The following is a 24,986-nucleotide window of genomic DNA, read 5'->3' on the forward strand; positions in this document are numbered from 1 at the left end:
TCTGTAATCGAGTGACCAAAGAGACTGAAGTGTTCTCTGACTGGTTTTTGAATGTTATAATTCTTGACATCTGATTTGTGTCCATTTATTCTTTTACGTAGAGACTAAAAAAGAGGCTACATGGTCTAGTGGTTATACCAGAAGGATGGGAGACAGAAAATCAGGGTTCTAATACCATTCTGACACTGGCCAACTGGATTACTTCAAACAAATCACTTTACCAAACTGTGGCTCAGTTTTCCCATCTGTAAAATGGGGCTAATAATAGGAATATAAGAATTACTATCCCGGATCAGAGCAGTGAGTCTGATACCCTGTTACTGATAGTGGCCAACATCAAATACTCCAGAAGAAGGTGCAAGAAACACTGCAGTAGGCAGTTGTGCCATAGCCTGCCCTAAAAGAAAATTTCCTCCTAACCCCAAACACTTAGAAGTTAGACTAAGCCCTGAAGCATGAGGGTTTCTCTCTCTTCTAAAACTCTTCATCTTCTTAGTAGTTATTATTATAACTTGGACATATTTGTTATCCATATACATGTTTAATCCTATTCTGAATGCAGCTAACCGCTCAGCCTCAGTGCTGTCTTGTGGCAAAGAGTTCCACAGGAAAATTGTAGGTTGTGTGCAAAAGCATTTCCTTTTATCAATATGAAAATTACCACCTCTCAATTCTGTTATATTTTTCACAGAGATGATGTGAGCCTTCATTCATAAATGTTTGTAGAATGCCCTGAGATACGTGGACAGAAGGGGATAAGGAATGGCAAAACTAATGGTAAAAATATGTGCGGTAATTAGTGAGGGGCCCTTATGGTGAAGACCCATTCTTGGTTCTGTGGTATGGGGCAAAGTATGGTAATAGAAAAGAGCAAGAGAACAAAGTAATAAAAGGAACAATTGGGAGATAAACAGTGTGGAGTAGGAAACATTTGCCTGTTTGTAAGTGGAGACAGAAAAACAGAAAAAAGTATGCAAGATAAACAGTTAAGAAATTATTATTGGGTAACTCAGTTATGCTGCAACCTTCTCTCATCCTAGGAACCAAAGAAGGAGACTGGTCCAATTTGTGCAAATATCTGAGCATGTACCATGGAAGGTGCTCTCTCAATATTGCTTTGCCTAAAAGTCAGAGTAGACAAACTGTGACTATAAATGTACGGAGGCATAAAAAGTGAAGGTATCATAAATTTAGACACACCTGGTACCAGCATAAATTTTTGAAGAATTCAGGCAGCCCAGGAGAAAAAAAATATGAATTTACAGAAAAGAGATTCACCAATAGGATGAATTAAAAACAACCTAGAACCAATGAAAATTAACTGCATTCGATGATTTCATTAGAATCAGTTTTGTTTCTCACTTCTTTTTACTGAATTACAAAGAGTAACAAATGAGTGTTGACTACATTGTAATCCCAGTACAGTATTGTGCTAAATAAACATGGAAAAGCAACACAATATGCTTTATACTCACACTGGCTTTCGTTACTTTAACTCTTATACATGATTTTAATGAGGCAAAGTTCCTCATATAATTTCACTGTTTATATCAGCAATACAAGGGTGTCACCACAGCAGAAGCAGTACACCACATAAAACGTGTGAATTAAAATGAGTTGAATAGCACAGAGTTTTATCATTTAAGACAGAGAGAAAAGGGGGGGGAATAAATTTTAAATGAAAGAGTATGCTCACTTTTCATTCCTTTTCTCCCTGAACTCTTGGGTTCAACACCCCATGTTTTCTGAAAAAAGAAAAGAGTACAGACTAACACGGCTGTTACTCTGAAACATGTTTTCTGAATTACCCTAACTCACATCAGTTATTCACCCTGGGATACAAAGAAATAGCAGATGTGTAAGTGTATTTGATACATTATTACTGAGATACTCAATCTATTGAGCTGATTGAGGAAAAGGTTAGAAGTGACTTGATCATGGTCTACAAGAACCTACACAGGGGGAGAGCATATTTGAGGTTAGAGAGCTCTTTAATCAAGCAGACAAAGGCATAACGAGATTCAGTGGCTTGAAATTAAAGTCAGCAAGGTTCAAACAGCTGCAAATTAGCTGTGCAAACTAAACTGTATAGATGCTGTGGGGCAAACCCTGCCACTCAATTCCACAATGGGCAAAGGCTGTCCAGCTGGCAGCCCATGGAACTAGTGCAAATGGAACTGGTGCATTTGCACAGTATACATTCCACCAAGGCCCTGTGCAGGGGATCCATAACCCCTGTGCACGATGAAGCTGTGCTCCTGTCTCCGCTCATAGGAGGTTGGGGGTTTAGGGTGGCTGCGTGAGGGAGGGCTAGTGTGGCCATGCAAACCTGGCTGCCCTATGTGGGGAGGGAGCAGATGCTGTAGGTGAAGGATTGGCCCCAGAGTGGCTTTGTTGCCACTCCACAGCTGTGGGGAAGAGAAAGGGGAGGGAACGTTCTAAGCCCATTACATTGGTTTGACTATTCAGCACTATAGATTTATGAATACTTAAATTTCAGTGGGTTTCCTTTCTTCCCTCACCTGAAATAATTTCCCAAGTATCCTGATTCTCTAAGTATAACTTCTTTGGTGACATCTACCACATTACCCAGGTTGCTGCCCTACATACCTGATACATCCCTATGCGACAGTGAAAGTGTTAACTGACATTGTTACCACAAAGCTACAATGGAGAAGCATCTGCTGATGTAAATGCATGTCACTGCATTGAAACTGGGGATGCCTTCAAGGTTTTAAACACATTTGTAACCCATCTTCTTTGCCGTGCTTGCAAGGAATTATTAGCAATGTCATCCGCTTGCAGATCAAATCTGTCTTTGTCTGTTTAGGAAACATGTTATGTTGCTACCAGTTGCCTTGCTTGAGCTGTCAAAGCTTGTTTGCTTCCCAGTTCAAGTATGGAAGCACAGTGAGCAGCATCGCGGTGCCAAGGCATTGCTTGGGCAAGCAACATTCCTTTCCACCTCTTCAAGGACTTCCTATCAATGTGATATGTGTTTGTTCTTATTACTGGGTGTGGCTCCAGTTTCTAAATGGCCACCTTAACTGCAAGAGCAAAGTTCACATGTGCAGTGCTTCTTTGGTGCACATGGGAGTTTTGAGCTCACAAAGAGAATGCACCTGCAAACTGTTTGGTGCCTCTGGGGAAGCCATTTGAAAAACAGGTTAATGTTATGAAATGTATGTCAGGGCTCCAGTCTCCACTCCACTAACCCACAGCATCAGGGTCTTCTCTCCAGCCGAACAGGTGATACCCTTCCAAGTCCCAACCCCCAGTGCTTGGCCTGAACTTCTCCCTAACAGTCCATATACCCAGTGCTTCCACCAGGCACCAACACTGAACTCTCTCTCCTCCAAACGCCTATAGTCTGCTACACCCAGACCCCCAGCCCTGAGTCCAAACTGCCCAGTCCCCACAATTCATAGGCCCAGTTTCAAATTCTTACTTCCTGCTTATGTTTTCCTCCCATAGCCAAGTCTCAGCACTGCTTGCTCCCTTGCTCCCATTGAAAGCAAGTGGGGAATCTTGCCACTTACTTCAGTGGGAGCTGGATGGGTTCCACAGTGGCTTGCCATGCTGCACATGACAGCACCTGTACATCTTTGGGAGAAGGTGCTGACTACTTGCTCCACCCAGCTGAGGCTGTAAGGTATTTTCACACCCAGACAGGGGCTGTAACTTCAGATTTTCCCCCCTCTTATCTATTTGTCCAATAGTAACGTAAATTGAAATAAAGAACCCAGTAATTCCTTGGGAAATGTGGAGCATACACAAGTCACACACTCAGCCAAACGACTTGCCGCCCCCCCCCCCCAATCTCAACAGCATGATGCTGTGCCCACATTACAAAATAAAGTGACTTGGACCACCATCCAATATAAGCTAATCGCAGATGAAAATTATTTGCATCTATTTGTCACTTAGAGCCAGGTTTTCAAAATGCTCAGCTAGGGATGCTGAGCTCTTCTGAAATCTGGCCCTCATTCTGGTGCCTAAATGGCTGCTGAGCTCTTTTGAAACTCTAGTTCTGAAACCCCTAAATGTCTGTCTCCACAGCTGCAGAAGTCCTCCTGCAGCAGAATTGACATGTGGTTTGTCTGCATAAACTGGGGTTGGATTCAAGGGGCCATGCAGTGGGCATATCACTACAGAGCATTTAACTTAATTGGGAGTCCCTTCATTATAGCTTGCGTGGAGTGGGGCTGGGCAACCTGGGTAGATGAGGGAGCAAGGTCAGGGGATTTTCCATTGTGCAGATTTTCCAGTCCTCTCCTCTACAGTGGACCATTTTAGGATTGCTAAGGGCTACCACAGAGCCACTCCACATGCTTGCGGTAAGGATGCCACACCCCCTTCTCCACTGTACCCAGCCCAGCTGCTGGGGCTGGGAGCTGTGCCAAGGACCTGACTCTTACTTAAATTCAACAAAAGCATTCCAAATCATCAACCACAAATGCCCTACCTTTTCCTAAGGGAATCATTACCACAGCATTCCATTTCCCAAGTCAGGGCACCTGTTCATCCCTCCTACAACGCATTACATCTCTTCCATTAGATGTTTATGGGTGTAATTTTCCACCAGCATGTATTAGCATAAGCAATCCTCCAGTAATGATGACTGGGACCCACTGGAAGAGTATATCTAAGGCTGTATAATTACAATTGATTTTTCTATCAAATTTGCATTTGGAATAGTATCTTTTTGTACCTTGACTCAAGATAGTCCAAAAGGACATTTAGGATTTAGCTTTGATACAAATTAATCTTCCTATTGGTCTGAGGTTATCAATTAATGCTGGGTGAACTTCAAATGATCTGTAGGTGTCTTTGTAGTTTGTTTTCTACAAGCACTCAGAAGTTTGGGTACTTACACAAGCTTTTTGAGACTGGACTAGAAATTGCATAGAAACAGCCGTGATAGGCCAGAAGTTAAATGCCAGATCTAAACCTGGTTTCATATTCAAACTCAGACTTCTCTCTATAGTAATCAGCTGGGAACACCAAATCTGAACACCTCAAACTTTGGGGAAAATTCAGATCTGGATCTTGAGTTTGAACTCCCACTTCTGGGATGTGCACTCAGTCAAGGTCATGATCTCGAATCTGGAGTTCAAAGATCAACTGTGGTTCAGGCCAGTCTCTATTTTCTCACGACTCTTGTTTCTTGCCAGAACACAACTACAAAAGAAGAACCTCTCTAGTAGTATGGCAGCATATCTGTTTGAGCCTAGAGAGAACTAGGAAGTGAATGCTGTGGAATGGTGGGAAACCACAAAGTTGTGCATTTTTGGGGTGGTGGCAGAAGGGTTCAGTGGATAGAGCATTAGTCTGGGACTGCACAGACCTGGGTTCTATCCTTGCCTGGCCTGCTGGTGATCTTGAGCCAGTCACTTTACCGCTATCTCCTCCTTCTCTCATCTATTTAAACTGTTAGCTAGTTGGGGCAGGCACTCTCTCTCTCACTGTGTGTTTGTATAGTGCCTAGCACAATAGGCCTTTGTGTGCTGCTCTAATACAAATAATACATTGATCCTTACCAGGACCGGCTCCAGCTTTTTTGCTGCCCCAAACAGCGAAGAAAAAAAAATGGATTGAGCTGCTACTGATTTACCGCTGAAGAGGAAGAGAGGGAATGGAGGACTTGCCGCCGAAGACCCGGACATGCCACCCCAATAACGCACCAAGTGCTGCCCCTTTCTATTGGCTGCCCCAGACACCTGCTTCCTTTGCTAGTGCCTGGAGCTGGCCCTGATTCTTACTGATCAGAACCAGTTTGCCCACTTGGAGTACTTGCCATACCAGGAACAATTTATCAACATTTTTAACGTTGGTGAGCTATTGGTGGGGAATGAAGATGAAGCATTGTTGTCCCCCACACCAACATGTTTGTCTTACAGTGCCAATTGAAGAACCCCATATTACTGTGTCTTTAATACCCTTGCCTGGCCAGCTAGTCCACACCTTCAGTACTCTGACAGCATCCAAAATGCTTCTGGATGTTGCTTTCTCTTTCATTTTAACACATTCCCCCTCTGAGTTTGTGGCTTTGTGGAGCAGTTACAATAAGACACCATTCACTTACATCTTTGTCCTAATTCTTTCTATATTAATCAACACTTTCTATTCTGTTAGCTTATCTCCCCACTTGGAGAGTGGCCTCATCATAACTTTTATTAGTGAGGCAGATATTATCTCTACTCCCAGTACATCTTTAAATACAGCAATATTTTATCTCCTGTGGTGCTCCAAATGACAACAGAATTCTCAGGGAGGTCTTAAAGCAAAGTTGTACAGTTTCATAAACCTCCTTTGACTCTCATTCTGCAACTCCAGCAGCACTATGTTATTATGCTGTTACACTCATTTACATTTTTCCAAGCACCTGCCAAACCTGAAGAGTTATCCAGAAGGTGAATGCAATTTGATTGCTCTTCAGTAAACTGATTTCCAACTAACCAGGGCGTTGGGAGGATGTCACTCAAAATATGGGCAGAGTTAAACCAGTTTCAAAGGTGGTGTAGACTGTGGAGTAAATCTCAGTGTAACTGCTTGGTTAACCCCTTTTCACAGTTGTCCCACCACAAGTAGGTGGAGTGTGCCCAGCTGGTCAAATAGCACAAAAAGCAGGACTGATGGTGGCCCTGGTATAGAAAATGCTGCAGGGACTTCTGGTGTTTGTAACATCTTGTCAGTTGAGGCTGAGATTCCCAAAACAGCCTAGGGCAGTTAGTCAGTTATACTGACTTCCAATGGGATTTGGGTGTCTAACTCCTTTAGGTCCCCTCAAAAATCCTAACCCATTCTGCTTTAAAAGTTTGACCACTGAGGCTCACAGGTGATGATCTGAAGCATGTTGAGATCCTGGACTTCAGTTTACTCTAGGCAGCTGGAAGTCTTGTCTCCTTTAAATGTTTTTAAATCTTATAGGTAAAATGATTAAACTAGCGTTATAGATCTGGTCTCTATAGATGAATGTTTACAGCTTCTTGATTTATTAGGTACCCACATGGAAAAGACTAAACATATAGGTGTTAAGGGATTGTACTAAGGACCCAGTGCAAAGCATATCTTCTCAGACCAAAGGGAAAAAGGTTAGGCACTGAAGATTTTGATTCTTCAGTACAAATAACCTAACCACTGCACAAGCCCACAGTCAAAATGGGCCTGAACTGCAGCTGCTATTGAGCAGTAGTGTTGCCTGATAGCTAGGACATTAGACTGGGTGTTAAGGTACATAAGTTCTACTCCTTGCTCTGCTGTTGAATTGCTTTGAGCCCTTGGGAAAGTCTTTCTGCTTCCCACCTTTTGTTTGCATTGTCTGTTTATACTGTAAGCTCTTTGGCTCTGGGTCTGTCTCTTGCTATGTGTTTGAACAGTATCAGGCACAACAGGGCCAATAAGTGCTACCCACCACATAAATGTTAAATAAGAATAAGGGCTAATATATTTATCAGCATTTAGCAAAGAAAAACACAAATTCTTACTTCTAGAACCAGGAATTCTCTCTTGACCAGAAATTAGACAAGAAAAACTTATTTACTGAAGCACAAGGCATAGGTTGATTTTTCACTACCAATCACTAGGACGCATTGCAAGGTCTAGGTTTTGTTTGTTTTTTTTGTTTGTTTGTTGCTATCCATCGTTTCCTTGACTGTCCCACATTTACAGCAGATGGGATGGGGCCTCCTGAGATTTACTGTTATGCTGCATGCTCTAATAGTGCTATGACTGTTTCTCTAGGATGCCTTTGCTGATTATTTTCTGGTGTCTTTATAGAAGAATGGCATCATGTCTGACTGCAATGATCCTAGTTTACACCTTTATAATTTTATTCTCCCTAATATCTGCTTGCAGTGACTTTGGGATGGAGTCAATATATAATGGGTGCAATATTCCATTGGTAGGTGTTTCTAAAATTTTTCTACCAATCCCTCTTTATTGCAAAGATTTCACCATTAAGAAATGTGTGGTGCATCAAGCCAGCTTTATCTAATTCAAAGTCAAGGATCTCTCACTAAACAAAAGGGACAAACATTAAGCATAATCATAGTATAAGTGTTCTCCTTTCCTACATGTACAGTAATGTTCTCCTACTTGGAATTCTCTATTGCAAAATGTATATCACTTAGTCATATTCATTCCATGTGGGTTGGTTCACTCCAGTTCATTCCAGCAGAGTACTAAAAACCTCTGAGGGATAAAGACTGGATTTTAAGGAGATTTCAGGGTGATGACCTGGATGACCCAACAAGCCTTTTCCAGCTGCAAATTCCCCTATGGATACAGAAACAGTGAGCTCTGGTTTACTGTCTTCTATGAAGAGATAAATTACATACCGATAAGAAACAGAAACAAGCAAAACATAATGAATTAACTATCTAGGAAGAGACAAGTCAAGGTGTTGGAACCAGGCTACACCTTACGCAAGCTAAAGAATGTCATAGGTACAGCAAACTGCAAAAATACTGGATATTCAGTCATGCTCTACAATGAAATAAAGCAGAGCTATCAGCCTTCCAAGACACTCAGCCTTTGGCGATGGCTGGTCCTTATTCTTAAAGCTCACAATACAGTTTTTTCCTGCAAGATCCATCATTAAGATCACATCCTCTTCAACTCTCTTTATCTAGGCATGGTCTACTATTTTTCTCTTTCTGGAACTGTAGATCATTAGACAAATATGCTGTTGGCACTTAACCACAGGATTTAGTGATACATCCACACAAGTTACCTACAATTGCTGACTATGGCGTTTGCTGGCTGAGTCCATCATGGAGAGAAAGAGGGTCCTATCAAGTCATTCACATTCCCCAGCTACTAGGCAAAGCAGCTGAAGCCATTCTGAAACAAAAGAAAAGGAATTACTGACCTCTTCTCATCAGTGAGGGGCGTGTGTGTGTGGAGCATAGAACATGCTTTAAATGGGACAGCAATATAAAAAGGGGGAAATTGTAGCCTTGATGAAACAGAGTGCAACACCTGGAACCCCTGTTCTGATAAGGCCTCCTTGATGAGGCACTGAGGAATGCCTCACTTTGGGTCCAATGAGTTAGGGAAGCCCAGAGTTACATTTCCAGGGAGCCTGCTATTTAAAAAAAAAAAAACCAGCTGCATACGGTTAGTGTAATCCACTTAAGTACTGTACACAAGTGTCTCCATTTTGGGGAAAACAATTTCTCTCGACAAAACTCAGATATTCTAAAGGTGGGTATCAACACTCTTGAAAGGATTATAAATGACCCCCACCTACTGGCTAGCATTTATCCCAGTGAGACTGGCAAAGCTCTTTAACTGTCTTGGGGAGAATAGAAGAAATCAAGCACAATCCAGCTGGCCTATTCCCAGATCACAGAAACTCTGACCTGGGTAAACTTAGGACAGTTAAGACTCACTCAGGCTCAGCAAGAAGGCAAGCAAACACCCTTAGTGTTCCTCATTCACCATCTGTTACCAGGTTAGTCATTTGTAGAAACAGATGACTTTCAAAGCTATCTGTGACCTCCTAGCCTAGATAACGAGTACCTCTCCTGTAGCATTGCCTCTGAGTACATCTTCTGTTTTCAATATTAATAGAAATACAACAGAGCAAAATTTCCCATCTGGCCTAGGACAGCTTGGGAAATTTACAATAAGCTTTTCCAGTTGCTGAGTCCCTGACTAAGGATGAATAGCCAGAGTTCCCTCTCACTGGTGGAAATTGTGAATAATTGTATTGAAGTCTATGGAATCAATGTAAACAAGTGTATGCAAAATGAATCAGGCCCTTCGTTTCTATAATATTTCAGTGGAATCTCTTCAACAAACAAGATCCATTATGCCCTGATAAGCAGACGAGGGTTTGTGCAATGGTCAGTCATTTTTAGATATGGCTATAAAGATTTGCCTTCCCTCTGCCCTGCCCTAGGCCCATATGTTGGAACATCACAATAAGTTTTAATGATCAAACTGCACTGTAAATATTTGGGACTCAAGGAGATAGTTTGTCCCAGTAGGACACACTCAGGAAGCATTTGAGTTCCTAACAAAAAGTCAGCCAAAGGCAGGGATGTGGGAACTTCTCTAAGAAAAGAAGTTTGGGGTTTGGAAGGACTCCAGGCTTTTTGTCACTGCAGGTTAAGGGCCAGGACTCAACTGGAAGGGCCATGTCTGGCTGCAACCAGCAGCCGATATGCCAAAAGCTCATGCTGCTTAGATTTTCACCCTAATTTTTACAGAGGCAAGAAGCCTGGATGAACTTAAATAGCCACATTTTTTGATCCTTATGCAAACCAAACCTGAATTATGAATCCTTCTGAGGTTCCACCAACACTAAGTAGAAGTGCCACTTCAAAGTCAACCTGGTATCCCCTTTCATAATGTTACCTTTTATGACCTAGGAAATAACTCTGCCTTTGCATCTTCTGTTACAGGCGCCTTTGCAGAAGAAGAGAAAAGAGGCACCATGCTAGGAAGAGGATAATCAATCCCAAAAGATACAAACTGGCCAATCTGCCATTAGGAGAGAGCAATGCATATCCCCATTTATTCTGCAGAAAAGCTGGTGAGCCTCCAAATCTAATAGCAGATGAAGACTGTAGTCTGTACCCTGAGAAAGAGTGGAAAAGAACAAGGGTTGAACTATAAGTTTCCTGGAGGGTGGGATTTTACTTGCAATAGCCCACATTTCCAAATCACTCAGGCCTCAGATTCACATTTCCTTATAAGAGATATATACCCCACACAACCGTACTTTTCTGTTCCAGAGAAAAAGGCTAATGGAGAAAAAGGCAAAAAGTCAGAAGCTAGCCTATAAAGGGTTAGAGTTTAAGGCTAGATTCCAACTTTAGGCACAGTCTGAGCAAGCAGGGATGCACATGCTCCACCAATGCAGGAGAAAAGCCGGGAGCCTCTCTGCTTCCAAGACACTCCTCTGAGTGACAATTCCTCCTTGCTCCCAATAAATACTAAGTTACTATTAACCAATACCTGCAGCACATTTCACTCTCCATCACACAGGCCCAGCTACTCTACCCAGTGAGAGAAGCATATACTCAAGGCTCCACCCACGTGCTCCAGGGAGGGAATAAGTGAATAAGTAGTCTATGTGTTGGGGGTTGGGGAGCGTCTCCTTCTCCAGCATGGGGGTGTGACGACAACCCCCCCATAATCTAGCCATTAAAGGGATAGCTTTTTGGAGGTGTTGCACACTCCCAGGGACTTTGATCGAAACTGCAAGGGCTCAGCACCACTGAAACACAAATCCTTCATTTCTACTCTCACCTTCAGTGTTATGCCGTCTTTCTCTCTTCTGATTATCCAGCACCTCTGCCTCCTGGCATCAGCTGCGGGAAGTCCTAGGTTTGCTTCTGACCCGGTGTCTCACTGTGCTCAAGGGCTTATAAAGAGGGAGAGGCCCCTTGTCCTTCGCGTCTTCTCTTGCCGAAAACAAATCTGGTTAAAGTCTGAAAGACCATCTGCCTTCTCAAGCATGATTAAAAGTAATTTCACAAAATCAGCAGAATGTTTTCCATGGTGGCTCATGTTCGGCTGCCAAGCAGTTATTCATGCAGATTAGCCATCTAATACGTGAGAGGATTTCAAGGGATGCGCTTAATAGCTTTTCAAATTATTTTATAAAAAGTTGTAATGGTGTCTTCAGTTCTTTGCAAATCGTGCTGAGAAGGCTATTAGGGTTAATCAAAATATGAGGGGAGCTCACCATCTACTCTTAATTAATAAATTGTGTGCCTCTGTGTAATCAGTGAGATTTCATCAGGGTTGGAATTAAATAGCAGCCCCATGACCCACGATCACAATTTTCAAATTAAGAACATGAGACAATAGCAGCAAATTAAGCTCACATTCCAGAGTGACAAAACCATGCTGTGGTTTGTTCAACTCGCTGAGAGGGACGCCCAGGTCTCCCAGGACAGCCATGATACAGGAAAGTGCTTGAGTACATGGCTTAACTTTAAGCATGTATTTAAGTTTTGTTACGGTGAATGTGGTTGAAGCATGAGCTTCAGTTCTGTCCTGGATCGGGGCCTACGCAAAGAAGGAAAATACCATAAGAGTAATGGTGTTCAACGTTAAGGCTCCGCTACTACAAATACTTATGTATATATTTAACTATGCAAACCAGTGGCATTAACATGGGCCTAAATCTTTGCAGACTCAGGAGGCCCTTAATTTCTGTCTTTGATCCTGTAAATGCTTATGCCTGCATGTAATGTTATGCACATGAGTAGCCCCATTGAATCCCACAGAGCTACTCATATGTTTAACGTTCATCACATCTGCAAGCATGAGGCCAACATCTGTATTCTCTGCAGTGACTTACAGTAAATAATAAATTAAACAATTTCTCTTATGACAGACTATAAAACAGTTTAACATGTTACTTAAGACTTTGATACTGAGCTCTCACATGACCATTGCCAATAACACTCCTGAAAGCAGCTGGCTGGCACCAGGAGAAGGCTCAGAAATAACAACTGCATTTTCTTTTAAATTTTCAATGCATTTTATGATTTATTCAAAGTAGTCGTCTTTTTTAAACTTCCAGGCTCCTGGGCTCAGCCAAATGGGATAATTCCATTCTTCTTGGAGGTTATTAAATTAAGATAAGGTAAGTCAGGCAAGGTGCAGTATGCTGCTTGATGAGGGAAGACTTGAAGTGAATGGAAATCATTTCTGATAAGCAGCTAAGGGGATTATGGGCCTCAGAACTGAGAGACAAAGTGCAGAGTGACATTTGTATGTTGTTTTTGAGATCTTGCTAGGACTAGGCTTTAAATAGTTACTCAGATGTATGCATTTCTGGGGCCAGAGTCACTACTGAGGGAACGTGGCACCTCCCCCTTAATAGTTGCATTGTGCCTACTTACACCAGTAGACTATTTGGTCCCTTGGAACTGTGAATTTAATACCATTGAGGAGTTAACACCTCAAGAATTGGTGTCACAAAGTGGAGAATCAGCCCCCAGTGCCCCAATTCAGGAAAACTATTCAGCACATTTATTTTTAAACACATACCAAAACTTAAGCACATGGTAGAATCATAAAATCATAGGACTGGAAGGGACCTCAAGAAGTCTTCTAGTCCAGTCTCCTGCATTCATGGCAGGACTAAGTATTCTGTAGATGATCCCTGACAGATGTTTGTCTAACCTGCTTTTAAAAATCTCCAATGATGGAAATTCTTCAACCTACCGAGGCAATTCATTCTAGTGCTTAACTACCCTGACAGTTAGGAAGTTTTTCCTAATGGCCAACCTAAACTGCCTTTGCTTCAGTTTAAGCTCATTGTTTCTCAGAGGTTAATGAGAACAGTTTACCTCCCTCCCTCCTTGTAATAACCTTTTATGTACTTGAAACCTGTTATGTTGCCCCTCAGTCTTCTCTTCTTCAGCCTAAACAAACCCAATTTTTTCAATCTTACAACCTAGATGGAGCTACTACTATAAAGGTGGGTGCATAACTGGTTGCATTTCCATAGTTTGTTTATGAGGTGGTCATGCGAGACAGTATCAAAAGCCTCACTAAAATCAAGATATACCACACCTACCACTTTCCCCCTATCCACAATGCTTGTTACCCTATCAAAGAAAGCTATTAGGTTGGTTTGACATGATTTGTTCTTGACAAATCAGTGCTGACTGTCAATCATCACCTTTGTTTCCTAGGTGTTTTCAAATTGATTGCTTAATTATTTCCTCCATTATCTTTCCAGGTACTGAAGTTAAGCTGATTGGTCTGTGATTCCCAGGTGGTCCTTATTCCCCTTTTTATAGATTGGCACTATATTTGCCCTCTTCCAGTCTTATGGAATGTCTGCCATCTTCCATGACTTTTCAAAGAAATAATCACTAGTGGTTCAGATATCTCCTCCCTGGATGTCTCACTAGCAGTTCCTGGGACTTATCTGGGGATAAGGGATAGTGATTAGAGACATTCCATAGGACTGGAAAAGGGCAAATATAGTGCCAATCTATAAAACGAGGAATAAGGACATAATAGTTCATAATCCCCTTAGCTGCATTAGTGATTAGAGACATTCCATAGGCCTGGAAAAGTTAGCTACACTAAGGGGATTATGACTAGAGCAGCTAAGGGGATTATGAACTTCCTGCTGGGCCTCAGAACTGGCTGTGGAGAAAAGCTTGGAAATGTGACCTATGAAAGCTCAATCCCCAGAAGGCAAATAAAGAACACCAAATTTATTATCTTAAAAGCTTCTGGTTTTCAAGCCAAGCTCATGAGGTTGGGGGCATGACAATTTTTTTTTAAAAATACTCGGGATTAGCAGTATTGAAGCTAATCACTCTCTGAGAAAGTCAGAAGAACTAGAACACAAATAGTAGCCTATCTGGTGTAAATCAGCATAGATCTGCTGACTTCAGTTTGTGCCAGCTGCGGATCTGTCTCACTGAATGCAAGTGCTGTGTTGGTGACAGACTCTTCCCACACAGACATTGTTGAACTTAGTTGCCCTTGTGTGTTTTTAAAGGCTGGAGGTCATCCCTTATGGGGCAGCTCCACACTGCAGATGAGCTTTCTGAGATGTCAAATGATCGATCCTAGGGCATCAACAGCAAATGCAGAACCAGCTGCCAGCTTTTGAAAGCTGGTGACAAGGAAATTCTTAAGTGACAGACTGAGAATTATGTAAGTGCCGAATGCCCTTCCAGCCTAATGGGGAGAGCTTTATGCATACATTTCTGGCCTTGGCTCAGTTGTCAGGTCATCCTTAGTTTGATGTTCTAAATTAGATCCCTTAATTAAACCCTTAAGGCAAGATTGTGTCTGCTGACCCTTGAAGTGGATTGGGCAGGGAACCAAGCTGTAGAAGCCAAGCAGAGATGGCTCCAGGTGTTCTCTGTGTGCATAGCAAACAAACAGAATAGCTTGGGGGAGTGGGGAGATCTTGGGGGAGGGGACCTGCTTAGCAGTAGATAGAACTGCTGCTTTCAAAAGACCCAGTGTCCACTCTCTACCCCAGCCAGACATCAGCAAGAGTGCAGATGGTCACGCCCTTCTGAGGCCATGAAGAATCCCAGGGAGTGCTAGTGAGACATCCAGCCTAGAGCCCCAGCTATCACTAGACTACATTGTGGCTGGTTCCTGTGCAGGTATACTAAGGGGCAAGAGCAGGGAAATTATGCCCTCTGTCCTCCCTCCCCTCCACAATTCTGAGACATCCAATATACATATTCCTTGGAGCACAATTGCTATACAGCTTCCTAGCATAAAGTTGACTATCACTGGATTCCTCGAGTCAGCTCATGTGCATTTCTCTGGCCTACCCTGGGCTTTTAATTGCCAACTTTCTTCTAATTGAATCAGAATTTGTTTACTATCAGCATAGGTTAGCAGAGCAAAATTAATAATCACCACTCTTGGGCTGAATACAACAATATGTGCTGTATAAATTTATTCTGCAGAAAAATAGATTTTTTGCTAATGCTGCACTTCAGCCAACAAACGTTTAATGAGTTCTGAGGTTGGGATTTGGTCAAGGGGAGGAGTTATTTAAATTCTAGACAAGGCTCAGTGAAATGTCCTCCAGCTCCAAAGACACTGGAGAGTTGGCATTTTAATTAAATGGATTATCTACAGTGATTCTGAAGTAGATAAGTTCATAAACCTTTCCCCTGCATTGGGCAACCCAGCTTAACAATGAAAGAGAAACCCCTTATTCCACTGCTCGAAACTTTTCAAGGCATGAGGACACAGCAGACAATAGGCTATTGTGATTTGACAATTAGATCCCTAAACTAATGTAGTTAAGGAGAGAAAAAACAAAAAAGTCATGTACAACAAATAAAATGTTTGAAACATCATGAAAAATGAAGCTTTGTAAATAACCCTTTCCCCATTTTAAGGGCACACAAGCTCCCACTGAAGTCAATGGCAAAACTCTTGTCAACTTCAGCAGGAGCATGAACAGATCCCAGAACATGGTATGCCTCCCCCCAACTCCACCTCTCCCTGTGAATGTGTGTACAGGTGAAAGATTGTGATTAAGAATTTAAACCAATGGGAGTTAGGTGCCTAAATACTTTTGATGATCTAGGTCCTGGTCTCTGGAATATTCTGTTCACCCACAGAGCAGTATTATAATGGGCACAGCTATCTTCCCCACCCTAAACACCTCTGCAAGTAAAGGGATAGTTCGATCTCTACCCCCTTCAGGTCCCTATCTAGCAAGTTACTGAAGCATGTGAATGGTCCCACTGCAGTCAATGAAATTACATAAGTGTGTAGCAGAGCTCCTTTACTCCCACAAAGTCACTCTGAGACCCTGGCATTAGTAACCACAGGTGCAGTTTACTTACAGGCTTTCCCCACCACCATTTCACCACATACAATTGGCCCTTCACCATCTGGAGGTGGGAGACCTACCTCCCTGCTTCCACTCTCTCTCTTTTCCCTTTCTTTCTGCTCCCCCCTTGACTTCTATACAGCCCCAGGCTAATTAGGGCCAGATTATCTCCAGCCAGCTCTAATTTATTCCCCTAAATGGGAGCTGGTGTGACAGAGGGCTGAACCAGCAACCTTTTGCCCAGCACCTTGTCACAAGGTGTTTAAAGTTATACAGGGGCTTAAGTTCTCAGTCCTTGTCATCTGCTGATATGGCCAACAAGGGTACCAATTAGTACTAACCTTGGTGGTGGATGGGTGATATAATTTGTCTGCTGGGTATTGCATCACTCATTCCATGTAAACCATAGAGCAGATAACAGATTGGAATTATTGTGAGGCACTACTGACTTGAATTGAATTCAGATAGGTCTGCTAGAGTTGAAATACCCTATATCCTATTACCAATCCTTTTAGTCATCCAGTCCTCTTTACTGCCTATTTTGTAAAACAACCAAGTCTCCTCATTCTGAGCTAGTAGACCAAATGTAAACATTTAGGAAACCAAACTTCAACCTTGTATGTCCCAACGGTCTATACAAAGCAATGATAGAACATCAACATAAACTCAATGATAAATCACAAACAGTACATTCCTATGTAACAGAAGATAATCATAGCTCACGAAAAATGAGTATCTCTGAAATATGAACAGGCATGTAAGGCCTGCTTTTCTAGGATGATCATGCATAATCACGTGTACCAGTATATTAACAGACATACAACTCCTGCTCCCAAGAGCCAGTGTGAGCACAAATCATGTATTTTTAGGTACACATGGCCAATGACGGTATCTAACTCATTGTGCCTGCCTAGTGCCTTGAGAGAGCAAACACTTCCGATTTGCATCCACTAAATCCTCACCTCCACCAGTTCCCAATATATGGCACAAACAAAAGCCCAGCTGAGTCATTGGGAGCATTTCCATTGACTTTTGCGGGCTTGGGATCAGGCCCATAGTGCTTTTATCCACCTAAGAAAGTTAGGTCCAATTCAGTATTGTTCCAAGCCTGCCTTCAGTTAATCCCACTCTTGATCAAAGGCTTTTCCAGCAGCCAATACTAATACACATGGGTCTTTCTTTGACCAGGCAGGGTGGATAATCCCCTGACTTGCCTAATGCTGTCTGTTAGCTGCTTGCCACAGAGGAAGCATGTCTGAAGTCTGTGTACATGTATAGGTTGTATTTTGTTTTTTTCTAGGAGCCAGAATCTTGGCCTAATTTTTACTGTTATTTAACTCCAGTCTAGGACAGTACATGTCTAACAGAAATACGTCAGCTAAGATCTTTACCTGGCTTAGGAGAGACTGTCATGGAATCTTCTGTCACTGATGCTGGAAGTAGAACTAGCCAAAATATTTCAAACAAATTTTCATTGGGAAAAAAAAAGGGGGCCATTTTTTTCTTTTAAAAGAGGGCTTTTCTGCCAAAAATCTGTTGGCCTTAAAATTGCTCATTTAAAAAAAAGTGTTTTTGAAAATAGTTTAACAAAACCATTGTTAAATTATCAAAAAATTGTTTAGCAAAAAATCCAGTTTTGCATACTTTAAAAATGTTTTAAGTGTTGGAAAAAAGGAATTACTTATTAAATATACATATTAGCCAGTTTCAAACACTTGGAAATGAGAACAGTTTTGAAATTTTTCATGAAAATAGGTTTTTATGTTTTGACCAGCTCCAGCAGGAAGCTTGTGCTCCACCAGCGTAGCCTTGTAAACACGTGTCAGCATACTTATTATCCCTTCATGAAAAAAAGGGTTATAAACCTTTGCAGGACCATAGGCTATGTCCCTAGTTTGCACTCTATGAAAGCAGGGATAAGGTGGGAGAGGGGGCTGAGGTGGGCCAGAAAGAAAATTGGGGGGGTGTTGCACCCCCTCCTCCACAAGACCCCACCCCGCTCCATGGCCCTGCCTCTTGGCAGAGTCGGAAGTCAAAGCAGGGCAGTCCAGGGTGCTGGCTGCTCACAGGTGGTAAGAGCTTCCCAGGTAGGGGGCACTGGCTACGGGACCAGCACAGTTCTCAGGGAGCAATGATCATGGTGGGGGAATGCCAGGAGCCCAGACTGGAGGAGATCAGTGCAGCCTGCTGTGAGGAGCCCCGTACCCTTCACCTGCCCTAGGTGGTATGGCCTAGCAGGCAGAGACATGGGCCAGGGGCTACTCTAGGGCACCCTGGTCCCCCACCAGGGCTTACTTCCTGCATTGCTGCTGGAGCTGGGCACCTGGCCAGCAGCCACTGCTCTCTCCACTCTGCCTTAGAGCCAGGTGGCCAGAGAACAGCAGTTGCTATGGGCAGACGTGGGACTGAGGCAGATTTTGGGGTGGCTATAGCCCCTGCAAGCTCCCCTCCCGAGTGCCTCCTCTGTATGAAAGCTTCTCTTACACTTCTTCCATTACAGCCACTTCCCACCTTTCTCTATCTAAATCTATGAATCCTGAGAAACTAACGGCCTGTACATAGTTATAGGTTTTATCTACTTCTAGGCTATAACATTTGTTTCAATTGCTATAGTACTCTCCAAAACACCATGCTTATTTCTTTGAGAAATGTAAATCATTTTACATTTCTCAACAAAACCATTTACACTGGGTACTTCTCATTTGTGTTTTTCCCCTACAAATCTTTCAACTTCCAGGTCAAAAGTCTCTCCTTTTATTTCCTCTCATAATATTTCTGCTTCATCAGCGAAATGTTTTTTTGTTTGCTTTGTTATAAAGATATGTAATTTCCATCCTTCATGTGGCAATTTTTGAAAAATACTTGATCAGTTTTGTGTAATTAGATAAATTGGTCCTATGGTCAGATATGGCCCTCAAGACCCTGTATTAATCACCATAAATCAATGGTGATTCAGCCACTAAAGTTCTTAGATGGAGTGAGACTGGCATATGAGCTGACTATGATGTTTCCAGTGGTGCTGCCATCAACTAATTGCAAGCGAGAATATGTGATTGAAAAAATCGAGAGAGTTCTATTCCTGCAAGAGAATTAAACAAAATCTTTATCATTCAAATGTACAGTTCTCCATTACCTCGGAGAATGTCCACCAGTAACTAACTAAAATGGAGTCTCTTTTTAGAAATATTTGTCAGATCAATCACATTTTTGTTTCAGGGTTCAATTAAAGAACCTGTCTAGTACAGCTTCCCATTCTCTAAACTTGTCTTGAATGTTAAAGAAGTTCTTAAGGACTCCTTTATTCTTGTGTGGCTCCTTCTTTCCTGATTCTCCACATAGCATCTCTGAAGGAGAGGATAATCTTGCTTCTCTCCAGCTGCTTGGTTTGGACCTGCTGATTCAATGCTGCATCTGCATGCTCTTCTATTCCACTTTCAGCTGTGCTGACCCTCTCATCTAGATCAGCCCCATCCTTTCCTATAGCTAGCAGCTTGGAGTGAATATTAGATAGGGTTGCCTTGATCGTTGTTAGAAGCATCTCCAGATAAGCTTCTGAAGCAGGGTGAGGGTCTTTTCCTTCACCTCTTTAGGTAGCCTAGGCACCATATCATTTCCTTCATAAAGCGGAGGTGAATCCTCCTAAGCTGTAGCTTTTAAGGCTTGGATTCCTGTTTGGAGTAGCCACTGGATCAGTTATTTATAATTTTGAAGTTCAGAAGGAGATGGATTCTTCAGCTTCCCACTTGGAGCTGGGAGTTCATGCTGCCATCCCTGGCAGATGCCCCCACAAAACTTACTATAGGACAGTGACTGCTGTTACAGTCATTCAGAGCCAACACATTGAAATCACAGAGTGCAAGATGCTTTGAAAATATTCTGCAGGGAGGCTGCAGAGTTTGATTGAATCTTTACAGGAAGACATTGAGTGTATGAGAAGACTTACTGATGACATTCTCTTTACACTAATTTCTTTTCATATGTTAGCAATAGATAATACTTCACACATATGCAGAGCTTTTAATTCAAAGATCTCAAAGCACTTCACACTATTATTCCTGTTTACAGATGGAAATGATGAAGCAGAAAAAGGAGGCGGCGATTTGTTTAAGTTGCACAGACTCCACTCCAAGTCCAGTGCCTTCTCCACTGGACCACACTTCAGAGGTCTCAAGTTCTGGGTCTCCTCCTCCTTCCAGCCCTCACCCATTCTCGCCAAATGAACTCAAAGGGACAGATCTTCAGCTAATGTAAATCAGGGTTGCTCTGTTGACTTCAATGGAATTATACTGATTATGCCAGCTGAGAATCTTGTTTTGGGCCATCATTGGAAAGCCATCAGAAATATACTAGCCAGGCAATTTATGGGTGGTATAGATAACTTAGAATGCCAACAACATCCTCTGCTTTCACAGAAACATCTGGGGCAAGCTTTTTATTTCATTGTGTCATTTCCTAGAAGGCTACTGGAGTACTTTGACACAAACTTTGCAGAGATTATGTATGACAAACTTAATAGATTAGATTTTTGCAGAGTCCAATCAGTTGATTGAATTATTTAAAACCCTCTAGTCAGTCTGCTTAGCTGTCCCAAAATCTGTTCTTCTCTTCGTCCCATTTTCTATTTAAGCCATTTTTTTGGTCAAAATAATTTTTAAGCGGTTGAAAATGCTGTTTTTCTTCATTGTTACATCTGATACCTATTGACAAAAACACAGCAGATCAGCTATAGGGAGCTCAGCCAACTTTAACATAAGACGCCTGTGTTGCTATAATTGGAATGATGAAAAGCAGTTTTCCCCCTCTCTGCCCTATAGGCTACTGATGTTTCTATCCTTAGAAAGGTCAACTGCTTTCTACAAGAGCATAAATGAAACTTCCAACTGCACTCTACAGAGCAAAGCTTTGGCCCCATAACTCACATTGTAAAATCTGATACAAATGCAAATCTGTTGTCCTGGGGGAGCCATGGATACTGTGAAAAAGTCAAGTAATTTCATTCCATTTTCCCCACTGTCACAGCAAGGACAAAAACTCATGCCAACAAAATTAATTTATTCCTGGGATGAAGATAGTAACAGGAAGAGAAAAATGGTAGGGAAAACAAATGTAACCTTATGACATTTCTAACACAGTGACCAGAATAAAAAAGGCCTGTTTTTAATAGCAGCCCATCACATCATCCTGTTATTGTCAGAGCTGACATTATTTATTCTACATAAGTCACCACTCTCAAGTCTGCAAAAAAGCCAGAGTTACAGAAAGGAGGACAAATGTGACAGACTAAAATACACTAAAAAAGTCTTGAGAGAGTCCAAGGAAGGACCAGTGTATGGTTTCTCCACCAATGCTAAAAAATAAAATTGAACCAAAAATATACAAAGACCACTAATGATGTGGATGTAATGAGCTCACCCCAGTGCCGTGAGGTTCAGTGGGATGAATCTTTGTCACCCTCCAGAAGCCTGTTCACTCAGTTTAAGAGAGAGAGCGGAAGGCATGTTTTTGTCCATTCATTGACAGGACTATAATACAGAATTAAGGCTGACATCAGCTGTTTCTTCACACTCTTGTTTTGTCATAGAGCAGCAATCCTGTGGCACATGCACCTGGCACAGTCTGGAGCACATCATACAGGATTGAGGCACTTCGTAGGACCAACTTCAACCCCTAATAACTCTCCCAATATTGCTTCCCCAAAGTGGTTGTGGATGCCAGACACTAGCTGAGATCAAACGCAACTAAGCAATATCAACTTAGGACAGATCTGTGACATCATTTGGGCCTCAGATGCATGCAAAAATGTTAAAACAGGAAAATTTTACTGACATGTTCTTTTATTAAAAAGGTACTGATTCTCAGGAACCCCTTGACCAAACGACACTAATTTTGAACTATTAAACTTACCACATATTTCAACAACACACCCTAATGCTCAGGGCAATCTGAGCATGCATGTAGATTTTAGAATCCTTAGAAAAATCAGCTGTTAAACAATAAACTCTAGTCAGTCTTGACTTGTGCTTATCCATAATACAGGGTGCTGCAAGATGAAAAAAATCGAGGACAGTGGTTCTCAAGTTAGGGTCCCTAGACCACTGATGGACTGCAAAGTAGTATCTTTCAAAACTGCAAGGAATGCTCAGGAAAAACAAGAGGCTGGTCCACCATCTAGAACATGTCAATTGTTCACGCATCCATCTTCAAGCAAAGCCTCCTCCAGGCCTGCCACAGCTCCCTTGTAAACCTCTGCCTGTTTGGGTTGCTTCACAGAGATTTAAATTCTTTATTAATCAGTCCCATTCATTATTTCACATACCTTTGCTGTAAATTTAACTCATATCTGCTGAGGTCACCAACATTGTAGGGGGCAGCAAACACATACGAGAACAGAGTCAAACTGGAAAGAGACCCTTCAGACATTTTTGCATTAAGGGGCTATAAGCAAGGAGCAGAGATTCAGGACAGTCACTACAGGGGACAATATCAAGGTATCCCATGGAAAATGAATTATGCAGGAAGCAATAGATGGAGTGTCCAAGTTCAATACAAAGACAATGAAAAAACCCATCTGAGCTAAGCTAGAAAAACCCACTGACTCCCTAGCTTCCATTCCAGTACTGGAATATGTGTAAATAAAACAAGCTGCACAGAGAATACATCCAGACTCCATGTCACTGGTTTCTCCTCCAACAGGAAAGAAACATGCAAGACCCTACAGCTACTACCACTTGGCAGAGGGGTAACAATAGAAAGTCAGTGATGGGATTCAAGGACAGCACAGGCTGGAATGACAAGGGCAGGCAGAGAAAGGATGTGGGTGCATTTACAAACCAGCCTTCTTTAAAATGACACACAAAGTCAGACACAAGGTGGGTGAGGTAATATCTTTTATTGGACCAACTTCTGTCAGTGAGAAAGACAAACTTTCAAGCTTATGTGGAGTTCTTCAGGTCTGGAAAACTAAAGCTATGTCTACACTACCACTTTGGCAATCAGGGTTGTGGAAAAAAAAAATATTCCCCTGAATGTCATAAGTTTCAACAACTGAAGCACTGATGTGGACAGTGCTATGCTGGCAGGAGACGCTCTCCTGCCAGCATAGCTGTTGCCACTCGCTGGAGGTGGTTTCATTATGTTGACTGAAGAGCTAATTACATGCTGTCTGTGGAAAAGGCATAATAAAAGACATTCATTATAAGAAATTAAACAAACTACACTTATCTTAGAGGAAAAGCCTACTTATATTGTAGATGTATCAAAACTGGAGCCTTGCCAGAGACCCTTCAAATTTCAAGAGGGGTAGAGTGGCCAATTTTTATATTGTTTCATTCAAGTAAGTTTCCCCATAACCAACACGTCCCATACTTCACAATTTAAATTGTCCAACATGGGAAGAGAAGGACTGTGACTCTGGGATGCAATAAAACGTCTGAGGGCAACCAACAGCAAGTGCAGAAGATCAGCTTGTCATGGGTGGACAGTAGCTGCACTAAGGAAAGCAAGAGGTATTAATTGGTACAGCAGAGACTCAAGATCAGGCTGACTATATTGCCAGGATGGCAAGTAAGCCATGGCTAGAGTAAAATATGTAATTCACTGTTACAAGATCAGTACCAGCTATCCTGGGAGAGATTTCAGGTACTTCAGACCCAGTACAAATAAATGAGGTCCTTCCCCAAAAATGCATTTTAATAGGCCAAGACTTATGAAGATGCACTTGTGAGGACAGGTAGAATCAGAGCACTGCCAATCACATAGGATTTATAATTTCATGCCTTCAGCAGTTACAACAGGCCATCTTGTCTAATTTGATATCAGCATGAAGAAATTGCAAATGGTGACCAGGCATCAACAGACAAGCAACATGTATTCATTTCCCAACACCCCTTAGGAAAAAAAATTACTCCCTGTTTTACTGAGACTAACAAACACATTCCTCGCTTTAATAATGTGCCAAGTGAACTCTGAATGGTGTCAGCAGCACCTTGGCTGCTGCTGTCTTATTACATTCAAATAATATTCAGAAATTCACTTAGGAAAGTTTAAGAAATCGTCTCTCAAAATATCTAATACGTGTACTGGCATTTTTGACATTACCTTTTTTAAATTTCCTTTGTATCTACTTTTAAGCATCGAGCTTAGAGCAGGAGTCTCAAAGTCCTGGCCCACGGGCCATCTGCAGCCCAAGAACCTCCCCACTGCGGCCCGTGGAAGAGAGACCAATGCAGCCATGCTGCCAAAAATGTCTGCTGCTGGCACCGCCCCCCACAGCTCCCATTGGCTGGGGGAGAGGGACAAAGGTACCATCACTAGTCGCTGGGCAGAGTCAGCCATGGAGGCCACATCACTCCCCCCCCCCCCATGAACATAAAGTTGTATGACAGTTCTATTATTTCTAAGAAATTCAAAATAAAAAATACAATTTAAACGTTTTCTTTTCTGAACACCATCTTCAATGACATTATTGGCCTGCTGGAAGGATTTGAGGACTGACACAGGCCTTAAGGTAAATTGAGTTTGAGACCCCTGGCTTAGAGCATAATCCCCCTCTGCAGCACTCAGGGTATGTGCTCCCAGCAATACGCTCTACTCCCTAGTCAATGCCATTTGAATAATCATATATGGACCAAATTCTGCCTTTGGATATGCATTTAGGGCTTCCACAACTTCCAAGACAGCC

The 24,986-nt window shown here is 42.2% G+C and overlaps 1 protein-coding gene across 3 annotated transcripts in view; it reads left to right on the plus strand.

The window, feature by feature from the left end:
* Positions 1 to 24,738, plus strand: part of LOC311526910 (uncharacterized protein) — a 37,136-nt gene extending 12,398 nt beyond the window's left edge. The window contains exons 2-4 of one of the 3 annotated variants that reach the window (XR_014713186.1): positions 10,413 to 10,543; positions 12,548 to 12,610; positions 24,437 to 24,738. Coding sequence is in view for 1 of the 3 variants with exons in the window: in XM_084640377.1 (XP_084496503.1) it covers positions 7,858 to 7,903; positions 10,413 to 10,543; positions 20,372 to 20,526 (332 nt within the window). In the remaining 2 variants the exon portion in view is untranslated. Of the gene's footprint in view, positions 1 to 7,857; positions 7,904 to 10,412; positions 10,544 to 12,547; positions 12,611 to 20,371; positions 20,905 to 24,436 lie in introns of those variants that run through there. The other 2 variants (XR_014713187.1, XM_084640377.1) reach the window with 2 other exon arrangements.
* The last annotated feature ends 248 nt before the right edge of the window (positions 24,739 to 24,986 follow it).

This window comes from Lepidochelys olivacea (assembly GCF_965140295.1).
Source record: "Lepidochelys olivacea isolate rLepOli2 genome assembly, chromosome: 10".
Classification (NCBI taxonomy): domain Eukaryota; kingdom Metazoa; phylum Chordata; order Testudines; family Cheloniidae; genus Lepidochelys; species Lepidochelys olivacea.